The sequence below is a fragment of the Furipterus horrens genome, unplaced genomic scaffold (genome assembly GCF_987537825.1).
Source record: "Furipterus horrens unplaced genomic scaffold, mFurHor1.1.pri manual_scaffold_4, whole genome shotgun sequence".
NCBI lineage: Eukaryota > Metazoa > Chordata > Mammalia > Chiroptera > Furipteridae > Furipterus > Furipterus horrens.
This window is the reverse complement of record NW_028327174.1, coordinates 113,052,294-113,073,761: the sequence shown is the minus strand read 5'-3', so window position 1 is coordinate 113,073,761 and position 21,468 is coordinate 113,052,294. Positions and strand designations below refer to the sequence as shown.

General features: G+C 39.8%; 2 protein-coding genes across 2 annotated transcripts in view; one reads left to right on the top strand and one right to left on the bottom strand.

Moving 5' to 3' along the window:
• The window catches only part of ECM2 (extracellular matrix protein 2), a 51,968-nt gene extending 43,109 nt beyond the window's left edge, over nt 1-8,859 (top strand). Inside the window, exons 8-10 of the mRNA XM_090275753.1 lie at nt 2,727-2,866; nt 4,223-4,549; nt 7,844-8,859. Coding sequence (XP_090131879.1) covers nt 2,727-2,866; nt 4,223-4,549; nt 7,844-8,012 — 636 coding nt within the window. The 3' untranslated portion in view covers nt 8,013-8,859. The remainder of the gene's footprint in view (nt 1-2,726; nt 2,867-4,222; nt 4,550-7,843) is intronic.
• Nucleotides 1-21,468, bottom strand: part of CENPP (centromere protein P) — a 384,243-nt gene that overhangs the window by 138,015 nt on the left and 224,760 nt on the right. The gene's annotated exons all lie outside the window — the stretch shown is intronic.

Here is a 21,468-nt window from a genome sequence, read left to right as displayed (position 1 = left end):
CCAATTATGCTTCTTAATCCCTGCACCATTTTCCCATTTCTCCCCCTTCCCCCTCCCAGCCGATAACCCTCCAGATGATCCCCATACCTATGATTCTGTTTCTATTCTTGTTTGCTTAGTTGGATTTCGTTTTTACTTTTTGGATTCAGTTGTTGATAGTTTTGAGTTTGTTGTCACTTTAATGTTAATAATTTTGATCTTCTTTTTCTTAAGTAAGTCCCTTTGACATTACTTATAATAATACTTTGGTGATGATGAGTTCCTTAAGCTTTACCTTATCTGGGAAGCACTTTCTCTCTCCTTCCATTCTAAATGATAGCTTTTCTGGATAGAATAATCTAGGTTGTAGATCCGTGCTTTTCATCCATTTGAATACTTCTTACCAGCCCCTTCTTGCCTGCAAAGTGTCTTTTAGATAACAGCTGAGAATCTTAAAGACACTCCTTTGATGGTAACTCTTTGCTTTTCTCTTGCTACTTTTAAGATTCTCTCTTTTCTTTAACCTTTCACTTTTTAATTATGATGTGTCTCGGTGTGGTCCTTTTTGGGTCTAGTTTGTTTGGAACTCTGTGCTTCCTGGACTTGTATGTCTATTTCTTTCACCAAATTTGGGGAGTTTTCATTCATTATTTTCTCATATAAGTTTTCAATTTCTTGCTCTTCCTCCTCTCCTGTCACCCCTATGGTTTGGATGTTTGCATGTTTAAAGTTGTCCCAGAGGTTCCTAAGCCTGTCTTCATTTTTTTCAATTCTTGTTTCCTCATTCTGTACTGGTTGACTATTTATTTCTTCCTTATGTTCCAAGTCATTGATTTGAACCCGTTTCCTCGCCTTCACCACTGGTTTTGTGTGGATTTTCCTTCGTTTCATTTAGTATAGCTTTCACTTCTTCCCTTATGTGTTTGCCATACTTAAGCATATCTGTCAAGTCTGTGAGCATCTTTATCACTAGTGTTTTGAACACTGTATCTCTTAGGTTGGCTATCTCCTCATTTGTTAGGTTGGCTATCTCCTTATCACTTAGCTCTCCCACTGGAACCTTGATTTGTTCCCCATTTTGGGCCATACTTTTCTGTCTCCTCAACTTGACAGGCTCCTGTGTTTGTTTGCCTCTGTGTCTTAGGTAGAGTTATCGTACCTGTTACATAGTAAGGAGCGGAGCCTTAGGCATTCGTCAGTACAGGGCGACCCATTTCACCATATTGTGGTGCTGTATGTGGGGGAGCGGTCTGAGAGGGAACAATGCTGCTTTCTTAGCATTCCCCCCTTTTTCAGGCACTTCTCTCACTTCCATATGGGACTGGCGCCTCTTTAGCTGTTGCCCTGGCTGTCTTTCCCAGGGTGAGTGGGTCTGTGGATGTTCGAGGACCGTGGGGCCCTTTAAACAAGCAGACTCTACTGAGAGACCGGGAGTTTCTTCATCCACCCCAACCCCCACTGGTTTGCACAGTCAGAAGCAACGAGGCTTCATTTTCTCCAGCGCTGGGACCCTGAGTTGTACGATCTGGTCTGGTGCTGGGAGCGCTCCCCAGGTGTCCCTCCTGACTTTTTAAAATGTGTTACTGTGCTTTCCACCAGCCCGCTGCTGCCGCCACCACACCGCGTCCTCCTCACCCCTCCTACCTGTCTGGATGAGTATTTCTTCTTTATATCTTTGTTGGACTTCCATGCAGCTCAATTTTCTGGAGCTTCTGGTTTTCTCTAATTTTGAGGTAGCTGTAATCCTTCTTAGTTTTGGAGGGAGACACAGTGTGTCTGTCTAGGCCTCCATCTTGGCTGGAAGTCCGAGAAACCAAAGAACTTTTATGCATGACCCATGGACATGAACTATTGGGGGGTTGTGCTAGAAGGAAGGGGTATACTCAGCAGGATAGGGCACAAAGGGGGATAACTGGAACAATTATAAGAGCCTAATCAATAAAATATACTTTAAACAATTATTTAATAATAAAACTTTTTGTCTCAATAAAACAAACAAACAAAAGCAAAAAGCTAAAAATCTCTTTACTCATTCCTAAAATATATCAAATTTAAGTGACAAGGAGGGGGAAATTACTACAAAAGGAACAAAGTTACACTGAAGATACATGCCAATTCTACTTCTGAATTCCAACAATATTCTTGTTGAGTGAAAAACTCTAATGCCAACTGAATTAAATTTGAATAGAGCTAGCTGTTGAAAACTTACTTAAAGTTCTAGTAAATTTCACCCCAACAATACATAAAAGCTCTTGACTGTCTTCTAATTATATTCATCACAATACAAAAGCAAGTTCAAAAAAATGAGCCTAAAACTATTGCAGATAATGTGAATTGGTGGGGCTGAGCTAGGACGAGTTTTCCTCCAACATCAGCTGTGTAGCCTTGAGCATGGGCTCCTTGTGTCTCTAGGCTATATTCTCTCCACTGCTAGATGGGGGTTATAATTTATACCTACTATCTAGAATTGAAGTCAAATGAAAAAATTTATGTGAATAAGTTTTGAAAATTAGGAAAGCTTTATCCAATTATTATGGCATACTATATCTTGCTACATTTATGGTTAAAAATAATACTCATTTTTTTTCTACTTAGAAAATTGACAGCTTAAAAAATGAAGTTACTTGGAAGAGCAGTAAAGGACTCTTTAAATAGAGAATAATTTGTAATATTGTTTTAATTTCTGTAAAACTGAATATATTCATCAACTAACAAGAAGGAAAATAAGTCTTTTCTTTTAATTATAGGAATTATACCTAGAATATAACCAAATTGAAGAAATAACTGAAATCTGTTTCAATCATACCAGAAATATCAATGTCATTGTACTACGTTATAATAAAATTGAAGAAACTAGGATTGCTCCTTTAGCCTGGATAAACCTAGAGTAAGTACATACTATAATTAGACTTTTATAGACAATTTCTTCCCTTTGCATTATTAAAGAATGTAGAATCATGGAGCTATGAGGGAAAGGATAGCATCCTTTCTTAGTGATTCTCTCACTGCCCCAAACTTAGGCACTTTCATTGAGTTCAAACCAATGATATGACTGGTATTAGGATGATCACAGCCACTGCTGCTGTGGACACCTTACCATGTGCAAGTGCTCAGCCAGCATAACTGAGCCTGCACAGTGGGACCTGGGTTCTAACCACCATGACACTCTCAACTCTGTCAACTGCACAGAGTGGTCATGAAGCTTAAGTGAGATGATCCCGTGCACAGACTGAGGAAGGAAACTGCCCTCCTCCGCCAACTCCCTTAGGGTGCTTAGTGAAGCACCCAGCTTCACTGTCCTACAACCATACTTTCTTCATTCTTTCAAACAATTTCTCTTACCTCAAGTCTTATTAAATAGATTGGAGAAGGCTTGGTCTGATAGCCTGGACAGACAACAGACGCCATCTCCCTGGAGAAATCTGTGACCCTAGGCTGCAGGCTTCATTAAAGGGGCCAGTGTGAAGACCTTGCCGGTCAGGAGGTGAAGAATAACCCATGAGGAAAAGCCAGATTGAGCCCTGTTAGCAGGTCCAGCATGTGGTGAGGGAAAAAGGGATCTGACTAGCACAGCTGGGAAAGATTTCTTTTAGAAGCAACAAGGAGAGAAATGAAGTGTGGATGGCTAACTGGGTTTACCAGGATGTTGCAGTGGCAGGTGACTCGAGTCTTCATCAAGCGCTAAGTCTTCATAGGTAGGTAAAGGCTGCTGGTGAGGCTTCTAAAACCAATAAGGTAACTCACATTTCCTGATCTCTTGGCCAGTGAACAACCCCTTCTAGATAACTCAGTCTCACTCCATGTCCCAGGTACCAGGTCATCAGATCAAATGTGGAATAAGAATACGAAAAACCGCACAACATTGTTCTTTGCTTGGACCATTGAAGATTTTAGGAATAGGTAATTTGATGTTGGCTAGAACTCCTGGATTTCACTTCTGATTCAAGTTTGACCTTAGAGATATTTGGGGACCTCTTTGAGCTTCACCATTACCTCTGGGATATGAGTTTTTCTCTCTGAACTCTGGTGCTCCTCTGATGGAACTGGAGCAGCTGCGTGGTGCCTAGGTAAGAGCATGCACCTTGAGCCAGGCTGCCACAGAGCCACAGTTGCACTGGGAATCATTAAGCACATCGAGTGCTGGCAGAAAAATCAACAAGCATCCTGACTAGCCTTGTCAAAACCTAGAGCTCATGGTCATTGCCCTGATGTTCTACCCTGTTTATTCTTTCCTTTGCTGCAGATATCTAGAATCAATTGACCTTTCCTACAACAAGCTCTACCAGGTCCCCTCCTACCTCCCCAAGTCACTGCTGCACCTCGTGCTCTTGGGGAACAGGATTGAGTGTGTCCCTGGCTATGTGTTTGGCCACATGCAGCCAGGCCTGGAATACCTGTACCTATCATTCAACAAACTCTCTGATGATGGTGTGGACCAAGTCTCCTTCTATGGAGCTTATCATTCTCTGAGAGAGCTGTTTCTGGATCACAATGACTTAAAATCTATACCACCAGGGGTTCAAGAAATGAAAGCACTACATTTCCTGAGGTTGAACAACAATAAGATACGGTAAATTTTGGCTTTTTCAGGTATTCATTTATATTGTTGTGATTGACAAAATATATGATTAAACTACCATGGCATAATGTCTGGGATTTACTTTAAGGGGAAAAAGTGACAAGAGTTGCATTAAACAAGATTGGTAAATTTTAATAATTGTTGAAGTCAGAAGATAATAGGTACATAAGAATTCATTATATGTTTCTTTACTTTTGTATACATTTGCATATTCTTTAATAAACATTTAAAAATAGAGTATTATTATATAATACTTAGAACCTCAAAGACAAGTTGAAATGAGGCATAAAGATATTAGATTATGGTGCTTCTCCCACCTTCACAAGTAATTATAAATATTCTAACCTGCAGAATACAAAATCTAAATATATGCTAAAATTAAAACTGCTTCTATCTAGATTCTTCTGAAGGTAAAATTTTAAGTAAATTCATAAAGATTCAGCTTCCCCGACTTGTGGAGACAGTTTTCTGCACGTGTTCTGTCTGTCTAGAAAGCATTAACAAGAGAGGCAGATCACTGAGCTCTGGGACCTTGTCCCTGAAAATTACAACCTTATTCTTTTCCCTACTTCTAAAATACCAAACACATTTAAACTCCCCCAGAAACAAGACAGAGAAAGGATTAAGAGTTCCTAAAAGCCCTGGTAGAAGAAGTGGCGTGTGTGTGTGGCGGGGGAAGCTTTGAAGGTTTGCTTTCAAAATATTTCTCTAAGATACTCCATAGGTCATGCTATGTGCATACTTCCTATTACATTGCAACAGGATGCATGTGTTTGCTTGTTCCACTTCTGATGGAATTTAGGTGGTCATCGCCTGACATTTCCATTATAACATTTCTTCTCTACCACTGAACCAATGGTTTCATTTTCAGATCATTGTTGCTTGAGTCTGTTATTCTCTCAAGGCAATGGTGAATTCCCTTAAGAAAATAAGAAAATGGTGAATTTCTAATTTTGTCATTCTTCCCATATTTGCTGGCTTGAAATTCCTCTGTAAAAAACTTTTTCTCATCAACAAGGGCCACTCTTGTTACTCCAAAAGGTAGGATAAATGATCAGTTCTTTCCTTTCAACTGCCAGAGTAAGAAGTTGGTTACAAATTTGTAACGATGAGAAGTGGTGGACGTTAACTAAACTTACTGTGGCATTCATTTCCTAATACATACACACATACATCAAATCATTATGATGTACACCTTAAACTAATATTTTATCTTAATAAAACTGGAAAAATATATATGCATTATATAAAAATAAAAGATAATAAACTATATTAAAATGTTAATAGTGTCTATCTCAGGAAAAAATAGTGATTGAGTTTTTTATTTATTATTGTGTTTTTGGCTTTCTCTCTCTCTCTGGAGAATCAACATGAACTTATAGTTTTACATATTCAAAATGTTTCAATCAATTGCAATTACTGTTCTTAAATTATCCCATCTTTGGCCAATGGTAGTCCTTCAAGCTGACTCTTATGTCCTTAGACAGGCCTCCATTGATCTCAGCTCACTTTTACATTTCCTACTGCATACCTGTGCCAGCCTTTCTCCAAAGAGCCCTAGCTCCTCTCACAGGGGAATAGTATTCAAAGGACCCAATCTGCACACCAGGCAGTTCCCCTCAAATGTGTTATTAACATTTTGAAAAATTTCAGTGCACTGCCAGAGAATGTGTATTTTGTAAAGAGAGAGAATGAGTTCATACTGACATTCCCAGTTCTAACTTAACATTACAGAGTTTTAGTTTTATTTTAAATTTGTTAATCTTACACTGAAAATCAAGGTTCCCAACAATTTTAACTTACCTTTGTTGTTACAATATATAAAGAATAGTTTAAAAATGATAATACCATTAAAACAACTAACAACAAAAACGTTAGATGTTTTTGATAGCTCCTTTTGTCTTTGGAGTATGTTCCACAAAGGATGCATAGCTGAAATACAGTGGTTTTTTTTTGTGATAATATGTCAACAACTTAATACATACTCAGAAGAGGTTTTCTTGTTTGTTTGTTTTTTTTAAGGAATTTTTATTTTCTACTTGCTTAATATTATTTTTACTATGTTAAACAGTTACATGATTTCAAAGTCAAAACTGCATAACAATGTATATTAAGAGAAATCTTTCTCCTATGTCTGTCCCTTACACTGTAATACATCCATTCCCGCAGGTTGAATTTTTGAATTAATTTCTAGTTTAACCTTCCAGTGTTTCTTTTTGCATATAAAAGCATACATACATATCCATAGAACCCCATCCTCTCCAACAATTGCTACAAAAATATTACACAGAAGGATTTTTCTTTGCCCTCTTTAGAGAGAAAGCATGTGTTTATTTTCACTCTTTACTTTTTAAAATTAGCAGCATATCATGGACATTATTCCATATCAGTAAATGGAGAATTTCCTTATTCCTTTTTACAACTAAGGAGTATTCCACTTTACAGACATTTTATTCAACCACTTCCTTATTGATAGAAATTTGATTGTTTCCATTCTTTTACTACTACAACTAATATCACAATAAATAACTTAGTTCAATCATTTTGTATTTTTCCAGTCTAACTTTGGGATGAATTCCTAAAAGTGGGATTGCTGGGTGAAAAGGGGAAAATGCACATGTAATTTTGCTAGTTACTGCAAAATTCCTTTGACGGGGCTACGCTGTTATAAATTCCTTTTAAGGGTTTTTGGTATTCCACAGCCTCATTGCCAGAATATGTTGATGACCTTTTGGATTTTTTTCTTGTAGCGAATCTGGTGACAGTGGTATGACAGTATATTTTCAATTTACATTTCTCTTATCATGAATGAAATTGAGCATCATTTCATTTTTTCCTTTTGTGAAATGGATATCTCATTCTTTTTCTTTTCTCTTTCCCTCTAGATTTTTAGGTCTTTGTATACTAGCCCTTTATCTGTAATATAAGTTGCAAAGATTTTCTCCTAGTTTGCCATTTATTTTTTAATTGCATTTAAAAAAAACCTGTGTAGTCCATTTATTAATCTCATCTTTTAGTGCTTTTAGTTTTTAAGCCACAGTAGGAAGATTTTTTCCCTGCTCCTAGAGTATGACCATGCTTTCTTTATTCTAGTACATCTATGGCTTCATTTTTCACATTTAGATCTTGGATGTATTTGGAACTTTTTCTGCTATAGAGTATAAAAAAGGGATCTAATTTTATTTAATAACAAAGTAATTTAAAAAATAAATACAAAACTTAACTCCTAAATTATGACAACAGAATATTACTTGAACTATTTTGACTTTGTCTGTTTTTCCTTAGGAATATTCTTCCAGAACAAATTTGCAATGCTGAAGAAGATGATGATTCAACACTGGAATATCTTCATCTTGAAAACAATTATATTAAAACAAGAGAAATATCACCCTATGCATTTTCATGCATAAGATCATATTCAAGTATTGTTCTTAAACCACAGAATATCAACTAATTCTACATTTTCCTTTGTCACTTAAAAACTGTATTTATGTATTTGTTGTAGTAACATTTATCATCAATGAGAGACATCATGTCATGTTATACTCAGTATCATTATGCTAGTCTACCTGATTAATTAACCTAGAGATAAATAACCAAAAATATATCTAGGTTTAGACTTCTAGCACTTTTAGGGAAGGTTTCAGTTTTGTATTCTAGAAAAAAGTAATCACATTGCAAAGTTTTTCTCATGGCAATAGGATGTTATACACTGCCGAGAAAGAGTGAAAGAATCTGAAATAAAATAAGCATGTGCTTTACAATCAATCTGTGATATTTCTGGGAAGCCCTTAAGTCCATTTAAAAATTATGTACACTCTGGTTCAAGACCAAGAAGTGAATGGCAGAAAAAATTATAGGAAGAATTTAGGAATGAGTATTTTTTATTATTCTAAAGTTAAAACAATAATTTCTTAATTTTCTGTAAGACCCTATGCCATAATTATTGGTATAAATACCTATAAAAATCGGGTTAGCTTTAGTTCCATTAATTATATGTGCGAAATTAAAACACTATTGTGATGTTAATTTCTTGGTTTTGAGAATTGTACTATGGGACATTTATGAGATTTTTAATATTGGGGAAGCTGGGAGAAGGCTGCATATGAGTTCTATACTATTTTGAATGTTTTCTGTAAGTCTATAAAGTGTAGCAGTATATTTATATCACCCTCACTTTTCTTCTCTCAAGAGCAAAAGATTTTATAGAAACCAGTGGAGTTTGCTTAAAATAAGTTAATTATCCTTGACTATACCCTGGCAAATTAAACCTAATGCACGAACTTTTGAAAATCTTTGCTTCATTGGTCATTTTTAGCAACTATCTTCTTTGTCCTAATTTGCTCAAATGTATGTATCCTTTTACTCAGCTTAATAAAACTATTAGCATTTACTACATACTGGACTGTACCAAAACCATATATTAGAATTTTCATTATATAATGATCTTTTATCTTTATTTCTAAAATAATTTATAATAGATACATACAGAAACTGTGTTAACTTCTCTTGTTAACATCACTTTCGTGTCTTGAAAAACACCAGACTAGGAACTTAAGTTCCAGTATTGGCATTGTTGGGAAGGTTATGCTAATCTTTTGAACGTCAGTTATTTAATCTTTTAATAGTTCACTCACCACCCTTGGAGACTTCCAACCCCACTTCACAGGGCTGTTATGAGAGCCACAGAATGAAAAGCATTTGGGAAATGTGGTGTGCATAAGTGTACTTATTACTACCAACTTTTCATATTAAATTGAGAGCTATCAGCTCTCAAATTTGATTATTATGGATAAGACTATTTCAAAAAGCACCAAAGACATGTATAGCCTAGAAGCATTAGGAAATAATTACACTAGGGATCAGGATACCTGAATACCCATCTTGGTCAACCTGGGCAAATTGTGAAAGTTTAATTTACCCCTTTGAGAATGCTATTTCTAAGTCCTTCTTTCTAAGTCCCCTCTCTTAATATCTAGGATTTTGAAATTATAACATAAACAAGAAAAATAATATGAGGAAGACTGTTAGAATCAAGAATCAAAACTTAAACCAGGTGGCTAAAAACAGAAAAAGAATCTTTTGAGAGGGAGGGATTTATATTTTTTATTGTTAAAATAATTAATTAATCATTTATTTATTAAAAAAGAAGAAGAAGAATATATGAAAGGGTAAAGTGGGAGAGCTTATATATATGAACCATGGGCACGGACTTGGGGGCAGGATTGCTGGGGGAGGGCGATGCTGGGTGGAGGGGAGTAAAGGGGAAAAAACTGGAACTATTGTAACAATATAATCAATAAAATATACTTTAAAAAAAGTAGGGGAAATGAAAAACAGCAAGCATATAGAGAAGGCCTGGATGTCTGGGTTGCAAGTAGAGGACTGTAAACAAATAAACATGACTAAACCAAAAAAAAAATAAATAAATAAAAGAAAAAAAGAAAAAGAATCTTATGGAAAAGTTGAGATTCATAACAAGTTTCAGAATGTAGGAGCATTAACTAGCTTAAACCAGCCAAGTTGAATATAAGAGATAAGTAAAAATAAGAAGGTATGGTTACTCATTCATTTAACAAGAAACCTTGTGCGGTGCTTCTTGCTGTGTGAATATAAATGTATAGACCTAAATGATTTAAGACAACAATTTTCAACTGATTTGCTGCAAGGATTTTTAAAACATGCAATACCTGACTATTTAGTCACGGGCAATGACCTCTTTTCCCTTAGATTGTCAAATAAAAAAAATGACAACAGCCAACACAACAACAGCCATCCTGTATAAATGAATCAAAATTATACCTAATTTTTGGTCAGAACAGCAAAAAAGAAATTTTTGGTGTGCTGCAGAATTTTAGTAATTAGTGTATTTGTGCCATGGGATGACAAAGGTTGAAAATTGTAGGTTTAAGGCAATCTAAGCAGTAAACAAAATCAGAGTTAGAGGGGATTCCTGTATTCATTTTTCATTCTGACTCTAATCAGCTGTGTTCCAGACGCTGTTCTACAGCGAGACAGGGAAGAACAGATTAGATGAAGTTTCTGCTATCTGGGAGTGCATAGTGTGGTAGGGGAAATAAGCAGGATATCAAATAGACAAATCAACAGGCAGGTACAATGAAGTCAGTAGAATAAGGTGGTAAAGCAATGAACCATGTTGGGGTCCTGAGCTCCCTCTTCCCAAAGGGACCCCCAGATTCCAAGTCTCAAGAGTACCCAGGTTTCAAGAGTCCCAGGAAGACCAAGCCATTCCCAGAAACCTTGGAGAGGCACCAGGTTCATGAGCATGCTGATATACTACTGTGTGCTCAGGGATACCCTGTTGGGAACAGTCTTTAGGAAGGCTGAAAATCAGAGCGACTGATGGAAGCTTTGTTCTTAAGTCAGAAGTTGCAGTTACTTAAACTGATTTTATATTTTAAAATATAAAATGTCTAGCATTGAACCTTTTCTGCCTTGAAATTTCATTATGCTCTAAACAGGAAGTTTTAATTCCATTATAAAAAGAAACTGATAGCCCTAGTTGGTGTGGCTCAGTTGGCAAGAGCATTGTTTCATAGACCAAAATGTCAAGTGTTCGATTCCCGGTTAGGGTGCATGCCTAGGTTGCAGGTTTAGTCCTCCTGGCGCATGTGAGAGGCAATAGATTGATGTTTCTCTCTTGCATTTATGTTTCTCTTCCCCCGTTCTCCATCTCTTCCCCTGTCTCTAAAATCAGTGAGCATGTCTTCGAGGATAAAAAATGATAAATGTTCTTATAGCAAACATTCTTCAAAATACAATGTTAAAAACAAACAGATGTCCTTTTAGGTTTTTTAAAAATACGCTATAATTACTAACTCATAATCATACAAAGGAAGTCCTGGTCTAGCCATGGTATGATAATATTAATGGTGCAATCTTTGCACATTTATACAAGAAATACTAACTATATTTTTAATTTTTAGATTTGGCTTATTGTAGATAATACTATTTCAAAAAGCACTAAATACATGTTATGGTGAAGGGCTATGATAACCTGGAATCATAAGAAAATAATTATATCACAAACCAGAATATGTGGGTGCCCATCTAAGTCCCTGATGATTAATTATGTAGTCATTTTACTTTTCTGGATTCACTTAATTCAATTATAAAGTAACATGTTTGGAACAGATCAGTGGTTTTTAAGCATGACTCAGCAGAGGTTCATGGAGCCCTGAAGTGGAAGTGTCCCTAAAGGCTCTCCCTTTAAGGGGTGGAGAGTACACAGTGTGGTGGTAGCAGCAGGGGCGGCAGGCCGGCAGAAAGTGCAGTCAAACATTTTAAAAAGTAGGGAGGGACACCTGGGGAGCGCTCCCAGCACCAGACCAGACCTCACAGCTCATGGTCCCAGCACCAGGGAAAATAAAGCCTCATTGCTTTTGACTGTGCAAACCAGTGGGGGTTAGGGCAGAGGAAAAAACTGCTGGTCTCTCAGCAGAGTTCACTTGATTAAAGGGCCCCACGGTCCTAGAACATCTGAAGATCCACCCGCTCTGGGAACGACAGCCAGGGCAACAGCTAGAGGGATGCCAGTCCCATATGGAAGTGGGAGAAGTGCCTGGAAAAGGGGCAAGTGCTGAGCAGGTGGCATTGTTCCCTCTAGGACCCTCTACCCCCACAGCACCACAATGTGGTGAAACTGGTCACCCTCTATTGATGAATACCCTTACAACGTAACACGCATGACAGCTCTATCTAAGACACAGGCAAACAAACACAGGAGCCTGTCAAATTGAGGAGACAGGGAAGTAAGGCCCAAAAGAGGGAACAGATCAAGGTTCCAGTGGGAGAACTCAGCGATGAGGAGATATCCAACCTAGCAAACGAGAAAATAGCCCACCTAACAGATGCAGAGTTCAAAACACTGGTGATAAAGATGCCCACAGACTTGGCAGATATGCTTAAGTATGGCAAACGCATAATGGAAGAAGTGAAGGCTGTGCTAAATGAAACGAAGGAAAATTCACACAAAACCAATGGTGAAGGGAAATAAACCGGGGTTCAAATCAATGATTTGGAACATAAGGACGAAATAAACAGTCAACCAGTACAGAATGAGGAAACAAGAATTGAAAAAAAAAATGAGGAGAGGCTTAGGAACCTCTGGGACAACTTTAAATGTGCCAAAATCCAAATCACAGGGGTGCCAGAAGGAGAAGAAGAGCAAGAAATTGAAAACTTACATGAGAAAATAATGAATGAAAACTCCCCAAGTCTGGCAAAGGAAAATAGACATAGAAGTCCAGGAAGCACAGAGAGTCCCGAACAAGCTACACCCAAGGAGGACCACACCATGACACAGCATAATTAAAATGCAAAAGGTTAAAAACAAAGAGAGAATCTTAAAAGCAGCAAGAGAAAAGCAGAGTTACCTACAAAGGGATGCCTATAAGACTGTCAGCTGACTTCTCAAAAGAAACTTTGCAGGCAAGAAGGGACTGGTAAGAAGTATTCAAAGTGATGAAAATCAAGGACTTACAACCAAGATTACTGTATCCAGCAAAGCTATTATTTAGAATGGGAGGGCAGATAAATTGCTTCCTAGACAAGGTAAAGCTAAAGGAGCTGATCATCACGAAACTATTATTACATGAAATGTCAAAGGGAGTTACTTAAGAAAAAGAAGATCAAAATTATGAACACTAACATGACAATAAACTAACAACTATCAACAACTGAATCTAAAAAATAAAAACAAAATCCAAGTAAGCAAACCACAGTAGGAACAGAATCATAGGTATGGGAATCATTTGAAGGGTTATCAGCTGGGAGGGGGAAGGGGTGAAATGGGGAAATGGTGCAGGGAATAAGAAGCATAATTGGTAGGTACAAAATAGACAAGGGGAAGTTAAGAATAACATAGGAAAGGGTGAAGCCAAAGAACTTATATGCATGACCCATGGACATGAACTAAGGGGGGTGGGATTGCTGGAGGGAAGAGGGGTACAGGGCAGAGGGGAGCAAAGGGGGAACAATTAAGACTACTCTAACAACATAATCAATAAAATAACTTTTAAAAAAATCTTTCCCTTTAGACGAAGCAGTCTTTGCTACCACCAGAAAAGACTAGCAGCCACTGCTCCTTCTTTTTCCTTAAAACAAATGGAAAAGGTACTATCTATATCACATACCAGGTTTTAAGATTCACAAAAATTGTGCAACCAAAGCCCTGGTTCTTCCTGCATCCTCTGCCCCAAAACCAGGCTGGGGAGTGTTGGCCTGAGCAAATGCTTCTCAGGTGTGTGCAGGTTATAGCTCCCTGGAGGCAGCCAAACTCTGTATCCAGACAACAAAGTTTAGTTTGTATGTCTGTTCCTTTGGAGCTCTACCACCATAAAGTGGGATCAGCCCTCAGCAGTTCTACAACAACCGAAGACTGCTGACCTTTGACTTGAAAACCCCTGAAAGGGAGTCAGTTGAGCGCAGCTCTGCAGGATGCCTCCAACATGGCATGTGCTGCAGGGCACAAAAATGAGGCTCACACACTCTCCATCTCTGCCTGCCTTCATGACTCACTATGGGACAGATAGGTTAGGATCCTAGGGCAAGGGTGGGCAAGTGGGTGCAACTTGGGAACAACAGAAAGAACATAGCTGAGTCTGGCTTAACCTATCCCATATATTCTGATTGAAATGCACAGTGACATGTCTGGATGCCTGAGAATGGGCATGGTGCACCTCTGAATCTTAGGGCACAGGGCACCTGGGGTAGCAGGTGCTGCCAACAGGGTGAGGAAGATACAATAATCTCTCCTTCAACTTCCATTGTCAAATGACTCCACCATTACTTTAAGAGTTGAAGTTAATTATTCCTTAAGAAAACTGATTTTGACTGAAGATTCAAGATGGTGGTAGAGTAGGCAGATGTTGTATTCACCTCCTCCCAGGAAAAAACTGGAATTACAACAAAAATATAGAACATTTAACTTGACTAACCAACTGAAGACTAGCTGAGCAGAAATGTTATAACCAAGGATTACAGAGGAAGCCTCACTGAAATTGGTAGGAAGGGTGGAGACTGGCTGGCCCTGCACCCACATGTGGTTGAGAATCTGGAGGAATATCTCAGCTGGAAAGGTGCCCCCTTAGGAGTGAGACTCCCATGCTGGGTTCCCCAACCCGGAGCACCAAAGCCAGGAGGAGGTACCCACATAGCATCTGGCTGTGAAAATCAGAGGGATTCTGTCTGCCACGAAGAGACAGAAATTTGCTAGAAACCCAGGTGCTCTCTTAAAGGGCCAATGCACAAAATGTCATTCATAGCCACTCATCCTGGGCTCCTGTGAGGGAGATTGGCTTGCGGTGAACTAGAGTTGTGTGAGGAGAGACTGGGTTGTATGGCCCCAGAGAGAGAGCTAAAGAAACAACCACCGGGGCCCCTGTACTGAGTCCTTCTCCTATACTGCCTATAGAGCACTCCCCTCCATATCACATCAACCTGGAGAATGAAAGAGCCCCACTCTCCTGACTCCCTGTCACCTTGTCCCACAGAGCTCACACCTTGCAGAGGACTCAACTTCCTGAACCCACTGGGTAGAGGTCGAGATGAATTCAGGGAGTGTCAGAGACTGAATTGTGTGGCTCAAAGGCCAGGTTCACTCACCCTGCCTTCCTGTGAGGCTGACTGGCACTGCCCCTCACAGGGAGATCTACTATCTGTACAATCCTGCCTCCCAGCAGCTCTGCCTGGCTGATCTGAAGCTCTTGAGGAGGTCTGACCAAAAAAGTGGACAGACTGAGCTATGTGACTCTAGAGTAGGAGCCATTTTTCTCCCTTGCAAGCCCAAGTGGTACAGATCACTCCCTTCATGGCCAAATCTTGATCTGTTTGGGCCTGATAAATGCTGTTGGCCTCCTCCTGAAGACTCCCTGAGATCCCACCACTAAGGTCTGTAGGCACCCAGTGGGTGGCAGCTGGCCTTGGTGTGCAGGTTGGCCATTCCCACACAAACCCAGGCTCAGCAGAGGCAGCCACAAACTGTGGATCCTTTGGTAGCTCCAAACAGGTTGCCCAGGGCCAGTCACAGGCAGCATCTGACAGAACCAACATGCCCAGTGGCAGGCTTCAGACAACATCAGAGCAGGATCCAATTAGCTCCACAAGCAGTACATCCAAAGGAAGGTCTCAGAAGGCACCAGACCCTGCTGAGGCAAATTCCGCTTCTTGTGATCAGTACCTATACAGTAGCTTGCATACTGTAGCAAGATCGAGCCTTAAGTTAGCAAGCCTGAGGGTTGACCCATGCACAAGGGGCCCACAGCCTCCTCCTGGTTCAGTTGGTTGGAAAATTAACATGTACACCAAAAGGTTGCAGATTCAATCCCCAGTCAGGGCACATACCTAGGTTGCAGGTATGACCACAGCTGGGGCATGTACGGGAGGCAACTGATTGATGTTTCTCACCCACATGGATGTTTATATCTCTTTCTCCCTCTCTTCCTCTCTCAAATCAATAAATAAATCCTCAGGTGAGGATTTAAAAAAAAGAACTAAAAGAGGAAGGCTCACATTACCCACACAAAAGACACTCCTGGAGCACATAGCTCAGGTGAAAAGGGACACTGCACCAATGGGTCCCAAGACACCTATTACATAAGGCCACCTTACCAAGACTGGGAGACATAGTAGATCAACCTAATACACAGAAACAATCACAGATAGGCAGCCAATGTAAAGACATAAAGAAACATGCATGAAGTGAAAGAATAGGAGAAATCCCCAGAAAAAATAACTAAATATAATAAAGGCAAGCAAACTACCAGATATAGAGTTCAAAAGAATTGTTATAAGGATTCTCAAGGAACTTAGAATTTCACAGCATAAAAAAGGATACAGAAACCATAAAAAATAAGCAGTCAGGAACAAATAATACAATATTGGAAATGAAGAATACACTAAAAGAAATCAACAGTAGGTTAGATGAAGCAGAAGACTGAATGACCCAGTCCAAAGCAGAAAAAAGAAGAAAGAATTTTTAAAAATGAGAATTTTGGAGGGGAGGAAGATGGCGGCAGAGTAGCTAGCAGTGCTGCCCACTTGTTCCCATGCCAGATGGGACTTGAAGTGAAAACACAGAGCAGAGAGTGAGTGAGAACGGCTGTGAATAAACACAAACATGGACGAGAGTGTGGGGACTGCACCGGAATGGGCAAGAACCAGCCCACCTGCAGGGCTCCTGGGAACCAGAGGCCCATGCTTTCTAAGCGGAACCACCACAGCCGCCCAGCCCAGCACTTCTGGCTGCACAGGGTAGCAGCAGCTGTGGGTTGGTTCAGTAGCCGTGAGCTACCAAGGCAGAGAGAGAAGGCCTGGGAGGTGTGGGCCCCAGAAACTGCATGGCAGGAGCAGGCCCGTCCGAGGCTGAAGACCTCTTGAGGGAGAGGGATCAGTAATCTGTCACTGCCCTGTGTTACTGTATAGCTGCAGGACTCTTCCCAGCACCATCCATGAAGTATCTAGTGAAAAACTTTGTATGAAACTGTTGATGTTTGGGAAGGTGGTGGCCATCCCTAACTGTGAGAGACTGTGATTTTGGGGGAGGGAGAGCACATGGAGAACAAAGCCCCCCGGGACCGGTGCTGCAGCGTGGGGGCCACATAGAGACTTTTAAAGGGGGAGCTTAGGCAAGACTCAAGGCTTGGCAAGGGCCCAGGGCATGTACACCTGTGTGTGCAGACACAGTGGTTCTGCTAAACAAAAACTCAGAGGGACAGAGTGCAACTGCAGATCTGGTGGGAGGGACACGACCCAGTGTGGCCCTGAGCAGAGGGCTGTTCAGAGGGGAGAGTTCGGCAGAGCGTCCAGTGACAGAACAGCAGGCTCAGGACTAAAAGGCAGGAGTTAGATGCCCGAGATTTGCTGCTGCCATCTAGATACCCTCACAGACAGGCGAGCCCACCCCTACCAGTGTGATTCTAGGCTCTGCAGATCAGCAAGTCCAGACTCAGAAGTATCCTGCTAGGAACATTTCCTCAAGGGAAATCAGAAAAAGCTCTGAAAAGCCCTTTCCCCAGAAACCAGAAGCTACAAATTTCCTCCAGTCCTGACCTACTAAACCCAGAAGAGAAGAGAGAATAGAGACAGGTGCAACAAGGCACTAACTTCTCTCCTGCATAGCTTTTTAACATTCATATCTTGCACTTCAAGTTTGGGCATAGTACATCACCAGGTTTTATATTAATTATAGTTTATCTCAAATCTCGTATTTTGCTCTTACCATCTCTTACTCCATTTTACCTTTCTTTCTCTTCTTATTTTGTATTTAAATTCTATTTTCTCACTTGCTATGATTTGTTTCTATTCTGCGCTCTTACTTTTTACCTCCCTTCCAGCCTCTCAAAACCATTTGTGATTGTCATTAACTATCTCAAGTTCTTTTTCCCTATTCTTAAAATATCATTACCCTCTCTCCATCTTTATCAAACTTTGCTTAGTAGTTGCAGATAAGGTGGTTGTTATGACATATCTTCACACATATATCTAGATAGTCACCATTTTTGTATTTCAAATCTCAAATTTTACCGTTCTCTTCTATTACTCCATTTTGCTCTCCTCCTGCCCTTTCTATTTTTCATTTTAAATGTTAAATTTTCAGTCTTAGCCTAATTTTAACTCCTCACTCTTAGTATTCCTTCTCCCTCTATCCCCTCTTGCCTCTTATTCCCAGCCCACTTGTCTAAATCTTAGCTCATTTGTTGTTCATAGCGCTATGATGGATCTTTTTCTCCAATTAGGTCCCCATTATTTGTTTTACACACACACACACACACACACACAATTTTGGTTGTTTCTTATATCTATTCAAAATTTCGGTTTCAACCTAATATTATACATGTCCCTTCTCTTACTCCATTCCATCTTCCCTACTCCCTTTTCTACTTACGATGTAATTTTAGTTTCTTTCTCTCTTCACCTTGTCTCTATTCCCTACTCTTATTATACTTCCTCCTTCTACCCTCACAAAAATCACTTTTCTTTCAGTTATTTATCTCATATTTGTTTTTTCTTTCTTATAATAGTCTTAATCTCTTTACACCTTTATTAACATTGACTTATTTGCTGCTGATGGTGTGGTTGTGGGTGGGGGTAATTTTTGCAGACATGGGTTTGTTACCTAGAATGCTTGGTTTTGTTCTGGCAGCAGCTGTACAATAGTATACAAGATGTGGTGGGTAAAGTGACTCTCAGTCAGCCAGCTGGAGGGGTGGACCCACCAAAGAATGACCCAACAACAACAAAAACCCAATTACAACCAGAGAGCCCATATAAATAGGATAAAGGACAGCCCAAGAGCATCAGGCTCAAGAACTCAAAGGGACTGCACCATTTAGTCCCATAGGTCTCCTAACACAGAAGGTCACACCACGAAAACAGGGAGGCAAAGCAGATCAATCTAATACACAGAAACAAACAAGAGTCACCTAAAGTGGGGAGAAAAAGAAACCACCACCAACTGAAAGGAAAGGAGGAATCCCCAGAAAGACTGCTAAATGAAATGGAGGCAAGCAGACTAATAGACATAGAGTTCAAAATAACAGTTATAAGGAGCTCAGTGAGAACTACAAAGAATTACAGGGAATCTACAAAGAACTTACTGAGAACTACAGAAGAATGAAAAAAAAAAACAGAAAATATCTGTAATAGCCAGTAGGAAATGAAAAATACAATATCTAAAATGAAGAGCACAATAGAAGGAAAGAAAAGCAGGAAAAATGAAGCAGAGGATTGGGTCAGCAAGCTGGAGGACAAAATACAAAAAAAAAAAAAAAAAATCAGAGCAATAAAATGATAAAAGACTCAAGGACTTCTGGCCAAGATGGAGGCCTAAACTGACACGCTCCGTCTCTCTCCACAACTAAGAAGGACTACAACTAACGCAAAACAGAAATAATCAGAAGTTCCAGAAAATAAAGCTACATGGAAGTCCGACGTATGAAGTTATAAACAAGTGGTGCTCGTCCGGATGGGTAGGAGGGGCAAATATGGGGTGGAGAGATCAAAATGTGCTGGCAGTGGCAGCTACAGTGATGAGCGGCAGGACTGTGGTGAACTCAGACATCCGTATTTAAGAGGAGGCAAGAAGCACTTGGGGAGTACCCCTGGCTGCAGACCAAACCTGTCAGCTCACGATTCCAACGTCAGGGAAGGCAGATCCCATTATCATGGACTGTGAGGCCTATAGGGCGTGAGGACAGAGGAAGAGGTTCCTGGTCTCTCAGCGAAGAGTAAACGGCAGGAATCCATCTTGGACCCCCGCCTCCACACAAAGCACCACAGTGTGGTGAGAAGGGTCGCAGGTAGTGATGAGTGCACAGGGCTCTGTGCCCTATAGTGTAGGATGTGTGACAGCCCTGTCCAAGAAGGAAAGGTAAACAAAACTGACAGGATGGTAGGGATAATGACAGAGATCCCAGTCACGCAGCTGACCAGAAAGCAAATACACAAATTAATAGATGAACAGATAGATAATCTTTCTGAGGCTCAGTTCAGAGCTATAGTTATAAGGCAGCTTACAGAAATAACAGCGGGACTTACTCAGGACAGGGAAGGAATGAAGGCTAGTCCTGCTGAAATGAACGAAAACATATATGAAACAAGTGGTAAGGGAAGGAAAACCAAGGATCAAATCAACAGATTGGAACAGGGAAGGAACAAATAGTCAACCAGTGCAGAAAGAGGAAACAAAAAGTGAGGAAAATGAGGAGAAGCTCAGAAACCTCTGGGCCAACTACAAGAGAGAGAACATCTGAATTATAGGGTTGCCAGAAGGTGAAGAAGAACTAGAAATTGAAAAATTATGTGAAAAAATAATGAGGCAGAACTTCCCTAACTTGGGGAAGGGAATAGACTTACAGGTCCAGGAAGCACAGAGAGTTCCAGATAAACTGGACCCAGGGAGAACCACACCAAGACACATTATAATCAAAATGTCAAAAATTAAAGATGAAGAGAGAATCTTAAAAGCAGCAAGAGAGAAGAAGAGAATTACATAAAAAGAGGTCCCAGTTAAGACTATCAGCTGATTTCTCAAAGGAGACTCTGCAGGCAAGAAGGAACTGGCAAGAAATATTCAAAGTAATGAAAATCAAAAACCTACAACCACGAATACTCTACCCAGTGAAGCTGTCATTCAAAATAGAAGGGTGGAGAAAGTGCTTCCAGGACAAAGTAAAACTGAAGGAATTCATTAGGTCCAAACCACTGTTATATGAGATCTTAAAGGGACTTGTCTAGAAGAAGGAGGATCAAAACTATGAACATTAAAATGAAAACTGTATCACAACAACCAACAACAGAAGCTAGGGAACTGAAACAAAAGCAAACTAAGTAGGCAACAAGAGGGGGGAAAAGAATTATAGGTATGGGGAACATATTGGAGGGAGGGTAGCGGGGAGGAAGAAGTGGGGAAAGGGAGGGAGATGATGCATGAAATAAGAAGCATAACAGGAGGGAGTGGAGTAGACAGGAAGATGTTGAGATGTACTATACGCACAACCAATGGACATGGACTAAGGGGGGGATGGACAACTGGAGGGAGGCGAGTCATTGAGTGGAGGGGAGCAGAGGGAAAAGAAATTGGGACAACTGTTATACCATAATCATTAAAACATATTAAAAATTAAAAAAAAAGAATAATAAAAAAGACTCAAAAAGAACAAAGAGGGGTTAAAGGAAATGCAGGAAAACATGAAACATAATGATATTCTTATAATAAGGATACTAGAAAGAGAAGAAGAGTAGCAAGGGATAAAAAACCTGTTTGAAAAACATGAAAAACTTCCCTAACTTGATGAGAGAAAAAGTCACACAAGTCCAGGAAGCACAGACGGTCTGTTCCAATCAAGATGAACCACTTCAAGACCCACTCCAAGACACATAATGAAAAT